The sequence below is a fragment of the Drosophila guanche genome, unplaced genomic scaffold (assembly GCF_900245975.1).
Source record: "Drosophila guanche unplaced genomic scaffold, DGUA_6, whole genome shotgun sequence".
In the NCBI taxonomy this organism is placed as follows: Eukaryota; Metazoa; Arthropoda; class Insecta; order Diptera; family Drosophilidae; genus Drosophila; species Drosophila guanche.
The window spans coordinates 50304-60118 of NW_022995783.1; the positions used below are offsets into that span (position 1 = coordinate 50304).

General features: G+C 44.8%; 2 protein-coding genes across 8 annotated transcripts; one reads left to right on the top strand and one right to left on the bottom strand.

Annotated features, from left to right (window-relative positions):
- Window positions 1-745: 745 nt before the first annotated feature.
- Window positions 746-6753, top strand: LOC117591458. Of its 4 annotated transcripts, XM_034284731.1 has the most exons (8): window positions 746-854; window positions 1102-1247; window positions 3861-3932; window positions 4050-4379; window positions 4431-5186; window positions 5322-5451; window positions 6121-6445; window positions 6508-6753. In XM_034284731.1, exons 3-8 carry the CDS (start codon window positions 3910-3912, stop codon window positions 6636-6638), a joined length of 1695 nt encoding a protein of 564 aa, XP_034140622.1. In that variant the 5' UTR covers window positions 746-854; window positions 1102-1247; window positions 3861-3909; the 3' UTR covers window positions 6639-6753. The 4 variants fall into 4 exon arrangements, with proteins under 4 accessions (XP_034140622.1, XP_034140620.1, XP_034140621.1 ...); XM_034284729.1 differs by lacking the exon at window positions 746-854 and having other exon boundaries at window positions 969-1247; XM_034284730.1 differs by lacking the exon at window positions 746-854 and having other exon boundaries at window positions 969-1240.
- Window positions 6335-7568, bottom strand: LOC117591459. Of its 4 annotated transcripts, none has more exons than XM_034284736.1 (3): window positions 7160-7568; window positions 6709-7105; window positions 6335-6441 (listed from the first exon to the last, which is right to left on the bottom strand). In XM_034284736.1, exons 1-2 carry the CDS (start codon window positions 7365-7367, stop codon window positions 6729-6731), a joined length of 585 nt encoding a protein of 194 aa, XP_034140627.1. In that variant the 5' UTR covers window positions 7368-7568; the 3' UTR covers window positions 6335-6441; window positions 6709-6728. The 4 variants fall into 4 exon arrangements, with proteins under 4 accessions (XP_034140627.1, XP_034140626.1, XP_034140625.1 ...); XM_034284735.1 differs by having other exon boundaries at window positions 6441-6634; XM_034284734.1 differs by having other exon boundaries at window positions 6441-7105; window positions 7160-7411; window positions 7442-7476.
- Between the last annotated feature and the right edge of the window lie 2247 nt (window positions 7569-9815).

Consider the following 9815-nt stretch of genomic DNA (forward strand, 5'->3'; position numbering starts at 1 on the left):
ACGCAAATACAACAAAACCTATATACTCTTTGAGTACCGGGTATAAAAAGGGGGGAAAAACAACGGCTGCTTCATCTGCCTTCGGGGCCTCAGCCGAAAAGAGGTGAAAAACGTCAAATAAACCAGAACTGTCCAGAGGTTTTCAAAAATTTTCAGGATATTCACATTTAATTAAGAATAAAATGCATGCTCCATAACGAGTCAGCGTTCGGGTGGGTTTTAAAACTTTGATTTAACCATACAAAAATATATTATATTATATATATTTTCCTTTACCTACTCGCAAGTAAGCGCGGCTAACAGTTTTGAGCCTTTTCAATCGATTTAACTGAAACAACTTCATAACTTCATAACAACCAGGTATACAATTCCAAATATCATATTTTGTCTGTTCTCTTTTTTCCTGTCCTTTTAATTGCAGTTTATCGTATAAAAATGTATATTATAAAAAATATATATATAAATAAATATATTTGACCCTGTGCCTTTCAAAACTTTCAGCACCAAAGTTAAAATTGCACCAAAGCACCAAAATAAAAATGTATATTATAAAAAATATATATATAAAAAATATCCGACCCTGGCCTTTCAAAACTTTCAGCACCAAAGTTAAAATTGCACAGCATCCGAAGCAACTGAGCAAGTAAATTATTTAATCAAGCTAAAAAGGCCAGAGACTCCACTGTGCGTCTCTGCCAACGAGTAAGGTGGCCGCTTCTTTGGTCATGACATTCGCATTCAGTATTTAGGCTCGAACGGTTGTGTTTAGCTGCTCGCTCTAAGAGTATTCGTTTGTATCGCTGTTGTGCTCTTTCATGGAGGCGCGTGCTGCAGAGATAGCCAAACGTTAAGCCGTGAGTTTTAATGCAAGAGTGAGACGACAACCGCGGGCACCAAAATAATTCCGCGTGGTATTTGGCACATAAATGCTGAACAACTTAATAATTCATTAACAAATTGTTGTTCTCGTTGAGATGCTGGTGGCATTTCCGAGAAACTGACAGCCTTAACAGAAGGCAACGTCAATTCTTTGATTTGCGTCTGCACTCTATGAGTACAAGCCGACTCCGACTCCGACGCTATGCCTTTCAAATCTTTCAGCACCAAAGTTAAAATTGCAAAGCAGCCGCAGCAACTGAGCAACAGCTACTGTGACGCCAACTGGAATTAAATGAGAAGAGCCGGATAGCCTCTTGGGGAGCTCGGCTTGGATTAGAGGCACATTTACTCACAAACACAAGTTAGTGGTACGAAAAGATTCCATTTAAGTGGTAGTGGAAAGAAGTGCACCCTCTCATCGGGTTTTTAGTATCTGATTAACCAGGGATTGACTTATATATGACTATAATTTCTTGAAATTTTGAAATATTTCAACATAACCTGTGGATAGTCACGCAATTCACCTGCTTAGTCGGGAATTGGCTAATTTATGCAGATTAATTTTCTCGCTCCCAGGCGATAGGCGACTCCAATTAACGGGGCTTTCGGTGACCATAATATAACCATATTCTAATTGAATGAATGAAGTTAACCCAGTTTGGGTCTGCCTTGTTCCCACCATAATTGAGGTGCCGGCAGCGAGATAGAAAAACAAAAAAAGTTAATATGTATGAATACGATTGTTTTCTGAGCTGCCAAACTTTGATGGCGCTGAGCCAAGACAAAGTGCCAAGTCTGACTTGAAGCCAGTCTTCGGTAAGTAGGTGAGCCGCTGCCTGGGGCTGGGCCTAGTTCGGTGCACCACCTCCCGAGCCTTTCTCTGTGGCTATAGACCATTTATGCTTAATGATAAAATCAATCAATGAAACTTGGATATGATAATTTAACTCTCGAGACATTGGAAATTTGACATTCTTCGGCATGTATGTATGTATATATGGATGGTATGGGAACAGTTAGAAGGTTTCAAAAATTCGAAGCTCTCCAACAACAAGATTCTTTGCCATGCTAAATTTGTGAGTTTGTCTTACGACAATACATTTTTGCCGCATTGTCTCGGCCTGGTTTTGGGGTCACTTCGGTGTTTGAGTGTGGAGAGTCGCCTTACTTTATCGGCAGATTGCTAATCGTAGTCAACTCTTAATGGAGTCTGCACGCCAGCTCTATCTCCAGCCAGTTCTCGTAGTGGATACCATTATTACAACGACAAAAACCAGGGGAACTCACAAAAAGTTAACACGAAAAGTCTCTCGATCGCATGTAACGAGCTCAGCTGAGTAATAACAATAATAAAGAATAATAGAAATAAGTTATGTTTATCTTGTGGTCAGCAACAAATCATTTCACATTACCACATCACCACATTTCTATTTTCGTTTCTTTTTGCTGGCAGGGTTCATTAAACCGTTTTGGACTGAGACCCAGAGCAGAGTGTAACTAAAAGCCACAGCTGAAAATACATACGTACATATGTAGCTGTGGAGTGCTGATGTGTGTGAGTTCATATACTCACACACATGTACAGAGCAACACATACTGAGCTTCCGCTCCAGCTGTCTCCGATGTGTTCTGTAAGCCCAGCAAAGCGCATTCCGGGTGTCATGGACACGTTTCTATGGCTTTCCCAGCACCGATGTCAGCTTTCAATTTGTCGCTCGTGTAGTCATAATCGTCTTGTAACGTCAGCTCTTCATGTTTGTCTTTCTACCCATTTCTAGCCCGCTCTCACAGTAGCCGCTTCGCAAAGTTATGTTTGTTTGCTTCTTTTACCTACATTTTTTGCCGATCATGTCTCGGTTCTATCCGTCCTCGGGCATGTGCTTAGAGAAATATCCCAGACTGCCAACTTATCCGATATAATCCTTCACGCCATTTTCCATTTTCACGCTTCATTGCAACACTGTGCAATAATATTCCCACACCGCTGGGCCCATGGCCAGTGCCTGGCCCGAGTGAAACGCTCGAACATTCTTTCCGAGGCGAACACACCTCTGCTCTCATAACGGAATTTTTTGCCAAAGCGCACTGAGAACAAAAGCTAAGCAAGGGACCCCTCCCTCAGCTTTCCATCGCTCTGTCCCAGGCTGGACTTCAATTAAGGCGTCTACCTGTCCCATGAGCCGGTAATGCACGTTGTCTGAACTCTTTGGGTGGGTCACTGTCAAATCCAGCTCCAAAACCAACTACAAACCCCCCACCCGCAGCCCCTTTAAACACACTCACTTGGCCGACGCTGTGGTTGGCTGCTTTTGCATGGAGCATAATGGTAAGCATAAAATGTTCAGTTCTCGTGAAGACTCTACTGTTGTTGTATCTGCTCCAGCGGTCTTGCTATCCGGTGTGTCCGATTCCTCATGCAAGCCCAGTATCCAAATATAGTGTAGTAACGTGGGTAAAGTGAAGACAAGACGATGGCGTAACAGTAACCCTGCGGGTTCCCCAAGCTACATACATATGTACGTCCAAATGTACATATGCATGTATGTATGTATAAATGTTCTATCATACAAACTTCAATTTTGTATTAGTTTCACAGTTGGCTCGACACTCCATCCCATCATTTAGAGCTAAAAGTCATTATAAAAGGTATTTTGAAAGGTATGAAATTCGCAGTGTTGCCTTGAAGAAAGTTGTCATATTTAAAATGGAAACTCCCACATATGTATGTATATATGTAAATATGTAAACAACTTTCAGCTCCTTGTGACTGTGTGACTGCCCCGACAATTGTACGGCTCTTCTGCAATTTTCAGTTACCTGTTTTTATTGCGCATCGCCATATGTTTTGATAAATTATGTGGCATTCCCAATCCCCAGTCCACTATAGCGGAGAAAGTGCCGATTGTTTTTCAGCGATTTCTTGCTGCAAACATTTTCCTTATCGTAAATAAACAAGTGTGGTATTGTGTCTTGCCTTGCAGCCCCGAAGACACACAAAAACCGAACGAAGCACTGAGCTTACGCACTGAGATGGAGCCGACTCCAAACATGCTGTAAGCAGACTCACCGCTCTCGCATCCGCATCAGCATTTGTAAAAAACACATTCCATTAACACATAACCCTCGATTACGGAGAGAGTAACCCACAATTCGCACCCTACCACGGATAGAAAACAGCTGCTCCTGAAGAACCACCAGGACGCTGTCCTGCAGACGCACCCGCTCTTCAAGTCTCCGTCCCTCTCGGTCGGTCCAATGGCAGACAGCAGGGAACGCATTCGTGGCCCGTCACGGGATGGACGGGAGTTTCTCACCAGCCCCCGACAGGTTCTCCGCCGACTGATGCTTCTGTCCGAGGGAAGACAGTACCGCGAGGCCGCAGGAGTCGTTGGAAGGTTAGGCCCCTCTGTCCTACGTTCGGTAATTGCCGAACTTCCGCTTGATCTGCTGCTGGAGCACCTGCCACACAGTGCCTACTTGCTGGAGTCCTTTTTCACAAGGTAAGTGAGTCGAAATACATACATACATTTTAATCTCATAACACATTACAGGCTGACCACCTTAAACACAACCCCTAAGCCGGATGTACCTAGCGAGACGGTGGCCTGGCAGCTGGTCCGATTGTTTTCAAATCCCCACGAATCCGGACTGCGGCAGAGATGCACAAAGCTGCTCCAGGCTCTGGTGAAATACGAGCCAAATCTTCGCCAAACCTTGCGTGAGCGGCGACGTAGCTTTGACAACGCAGTGCAGGGATTGGGCGTACATGGGCTGACCACGTCTGCCTCGGGGCAGCTGATCTCGCTGCACGTGGCTCTAAAGACAGAGCTGCAGCGGCACGTGGATACCTACAAGATGGCTATACACAAGCTGGAGGAGTTGAGCATGGTAACGAACAACCAGGACCCGGCCCACTCCTCGCACCAGCGCCTGCTAGCCATTAACTATGGAGACATCCAGCAACGGTTGATCGACAATAAAACGCTGCTGACCATGTTGGACAAACCCATATTAAAGCAGCTTCAAACCCTCGTGGAGAATTTAAGCACCCGCGTGGAGAACGACAAGGAGGTCCTCTCCTGCGTGGGCCAGGTGAAGCGACTGGACGCACAGGCCCACGTGGAGAAGCGCCCAGCCGCTGGACTCCTGATGAACTTCTCGCGTGGCTGCGAGGTCGTCCTTCAAACGATGGGGCCGGAAAGCGTTCCACCCGGTCACCCGGCTATGTCCAAAGCTACCATGGCTACCGGTGGGAGCAGCTGCAGCGATGGATACCACTCGGACGATTCCGCCAGCGATGACGGCAGGTAAGACATTCCTCTCTCTTACTCTGTTCTGTCCATTGACCGGCTTAGATGGGGGCTACACCCACATCGCAGTCACATCCAAACTCTCTCTCATTGACATGTGGGACTCTGCCCACGATCTTGTTTAATCCACAGCGAAATCGTATCGCTCTATCGAAATCTGTACATAGAGAACCGCGCAGATGCCCTGGAGGCGCTGGACAGTCTGCCCCAGCTAAAACACGCCCACAGTCTAAAGGAAAAGATACTATTCTCCATGATCGTAGTAAGTAGCGGGAAGGTTTATTTCCCCTCACTGGAACATGTTTAGGTGCCGGTCTTTGGTTGAATGTACACATGTCTGTCCTTTCACTTATGGAAAGTATTGTAATGGAACATTCAGAAAGTCATTGTTTATTTCATTGCTAATTCAACGTCAGTAGAACTTTGAATTTTCAGTGCTATAAAGAGACATTTTATACGAATCTTGATGGCTAAGCAAAGGCAATATAATATGAGGATGACGCTCATACATTGGATTGGCAGCCTGCATGCAAGATTTTGACGAACGACGAAAAGCCAAGAAACCAGCCCCGTTTTCGCTCGATCACATATGAGAGCGTACAAATCTAAAAATACGCACAAGCCAATCTGACTATTTTCGAGACGAATATATAACACCGCAAAAGTTATTATTCCCCCTGTTCTAATTGTTGTATATCGTATGAGAGTTCTTTACATTCTCAGTTTCCAATAATTATATGCTCATAAACTGCTTAGCTCAATATGCGTGCATGTATGGTACATATGTATGTAGGTATGTATAGCTGAAACTACATCAGGCATCAGCTACGCACAGACCGAGACATTTTGTACGCGTTCAAGGACTTTAGCTTGTATCAGGATCAATGGGCAGAGCCACTCTAATTAAACTAAAACTGTTCTCTTTACACAGCTTTCTTTCCGCCTATGCCACGGGATGCGGGATCGGAAAGTGATGGAGGTGCGCCAGGTCCTTAGCTGCGGATTGGACAGCAGCAGCGAGACGACCTTGGCCTTGGATCGGGCTGTGCGCCACCACCTGCACGAGACCACGGACAGTTTTCCCCTGGGAGAGATTGAGCAATCCGTCTTCAACCAGGTTCTATCCACGCTTCACGAGTACCCCTGCCTGGAGTCGTGTCCCACGCTCACCAATTATGTGAGCGCCTGTGTGCGGCTGGCTTGGCGAATGATCAATCAGAAGGCTCCCTATTATCTGGACATGGACTTCAATCTGGGTAAGAAAATATTTTTTAATATTAAACCAAACTATAAACGTATGATTGCTTAACATACTAAGGATTCCTACGCCCCGAGAAGCACGAACCTCATTCGCAATCCGACCGCCGATCGGACCTTATCAAGGCCTTCCTCTGGCCGGCCCTGATGCAAAACAACCAGTGCGTCTTCAAGGCAGTTGTGACCACCTGAGACCCGAGACGGAACAGATACTCTTGTCTTAAGATACTCTTACACACTTTGTATATACTTGAACGCTTACCCAATAAAGATTATCCCTATCTAAGCATAGCTGATGGGCATCAGACGGACGCATTGGCTCCGGCTCTTTCTGGTACAAAGGAGTGGGTGCTCGGCGTAAAACTGAACAATCTCGCGTGGGGAGCCAAATATCCGCTCGTGGAGTTTCTTTTGTCCTATGGCGAATCGTTGCCGCCTGTCGATTTGACGCACGAAGAGGTGGTAAAACTGATCACCGACGCAGATACTCACGATGTATTTAATGCAGACGTCGGTGGCCTTGAAGGGGCGTACCAGACAGGCACCATCCTCCCTTCCAGACAGCATGCGCTCAGCAGTGGGACGGTTCACTGTGAAGTAGTAGGCCTCCGTTTCGATGTTGTGCTCTTCGATCTCAGCATAGTTTACGTCTGCATCGTCTGCGCAGAGGGATCAGTGAACATCGGGAGCCCAAATGACTCGAAAAAACTCACCCGAAGTGACATAATCGCTCTGATGCTGCTGCTGGGGATCGTCATCAGTATCCGATTTGTCAACATCCATATTCACGTCACTGTCGCTCGCCTGACGTTGGTATACAGCGCAGTAGCGGCAGCAGCTGTGCTTGGCTATTCCGCCCAGTAAGCGCGCAAAAAGATTGTGCAGAACCGTCCAGTAGACTCGTGCACACCAACAACACATGGCGCCAAACAATCAAAGTCTCTGTTTCTTCTGATATAACGAATCCATCCAGAAGACCTTGAAATCGGTTCGCTATTTACAACGACTCGTTTTGCTGCTTTTGCGCATATCTCTCGTGTTCGCGCCCCACTGAAGACTGAGAGTAGACCCACAAGCAAACCCCCAACCATAAGCAGAACCAGAAACAGTCGCGAAGCACAGACCCGGACCCGGAGCTGCCTATTAATTAAAATGTGCTCAGCTCTGGGGCTCAAAATACCCATATGTTAATAGCATATGTTTACATACATATGTACATATGTATGTATTTCTTTTAAATATATGAAATACACACCAAACTCACATGACTTTGGAATCGGGTCGGTTTTGGGGACTGTTGGGGCCGCAGGGAGTAACTGGATCCATGTTCAGATTGCGTCACGCTTATCTCTATGTTCCCACAAGTTGCGGCAGTAACTAAATGGTCTATACTCCATTCACTCTTTCCTGTTGATGGCATTTGCCTACGCTCTCCCGATCCTAATGTTACTAGTCGCGGGATGTCGGAGAAGATGATATATCAGATTCCCATTGTTGCAGCCGAGTTGTCTATATATGCCCCGTGGCAACCACATAGGAAGCGTAAAGCCAGTGCATTGCTTGGGCAAAGTAAATTAGTCGAAGATAATATTAAATGTGAATATCTAACCTGCCACCCCTATCACTTCGCGAACTTCTCCGTTCCAAAAGAATGCATAAAGAACGGGTCGAAATGTTACCCCTACGATCGGGGTGCGGTTCGGGTTGGTGCGACTGACAAGGGGTGAGACAAGAACAAACTAGAAGGGACGTGTGAGACGCTACTTACGAGTCACAACTTTTATACCCGGTACTTACTAAACCATCTGTACCTTAACGGTTTTTATACCCGGTATTCGAAGAGTAAATAGAGTATATTGTATTTGTGTCCGTCCGTCCGTCCTTATGAGCGCCTGGATCTCATAAACTATAAAAGCTAGAGCCACCAAATTTTGCATCCATACTTCTGTATGCTCACACTATTACAAGTGTATTTCAAAAATGACCCCCGCCCCCTTCCGCCCCAGCAAAAAGGCGAAAACCTCCCAAACCTACAATTTTAAAGATAAAAGAGAACTAAACACGCCATTCCGTAGGGAATGACCATATTTATCAGATCACCAAATCCGATTGGACCATTATTATAGCCACAATAAAGAAATAAGTATTCAGTGGCTAAACACACCCTGTCCCGTAGCTTTTGTTGTTATTTTTTCACATTCTCTCATTTACACTCTGCTTCCTGCAGTGTGCAGCAGCTGCCTCTTCCTCTGCCTCGTCTCTGCCTTTGCCATGACTCTGCACTGTTTGGCTCTAGGGAAGGGGGGCGAGCTAAAGGAGCGTGTTGGCGTGAGAAGTGTTGTAGATGTAGATGACAGATGAACCGCTTGAGTACGGATGTAGTACTGAGTGTCGGGTATAAAAGTTGTAACGCATAAGAAGCGTCTCACACGAACCTTCTCGTTTTTTTTCTAATTGTACATTTTACATTTTTTCTACATCAGTCATCTACATCTTCATAACTTCTCACGCCAACAGGATCTTTTAGCTAACCCCTCTCCCCTAGAGCAGCACACTACACAACGCAGAGTGTGAATGCGAGAATATGCAAAAAACTAAAAAAATGCTGACGGGGTGGGTTTAGCCACTGCAAATAAATTTCCTCATTCTGGCTATAATAATGATCCAATCGGATCCCAAATCGGTGATCTAATAGACCTAGTACTTTCCTACGGAATAGTGTTTTTATCTTCTTCTATCTTTAAAATTGTGGCTGTGGCAGATTTTCGCCCTTTTCGAGGGCGAAATACACTTGTAACAGTGTAAGCATACAGAAGTCTGGATGCAAAACTTGGTTGCCCTATCTCTTATGGTCTCTAAGTACTAGGCGCTCATAAGACAGACATGGCTCTGTCGACTCGGCTATTCATGCTGATCAAGAATCAGAATACTGATATATACTCTAGGGGGTCGGAAATGTTTCTTTCTGTGCGTTACATACATCCAATTTTACCCACAAATACAATATACCCTATTTACTCTTCGAGTACATGGTATAATAACCTGGATCAATGGCGTTTTGGTCCATTGGAAGAATTTTTCCCTCATATTAACAATTATTCGCAGGTTAAATGACTTACTTTTTTTTTGTAGAATTAAGAGCTTAAGCAAAATAAATCTACTAAGAACAAAAAATTTTCAAGTAATAACATATTGTAAACTCAAATTAAAAAAAATAGCTTAAACTCTTTTCTTTCACATGAGCAACTTTAAACCCCATGCCATCTAAGGGTTACTGTCGTTCCACTCACACTGACTAAGCAGAACCCTTCCACTTGCACTTATAAACAGAATAGCTAGTAGACTATTTTGGACCACCTTGTATAGTTG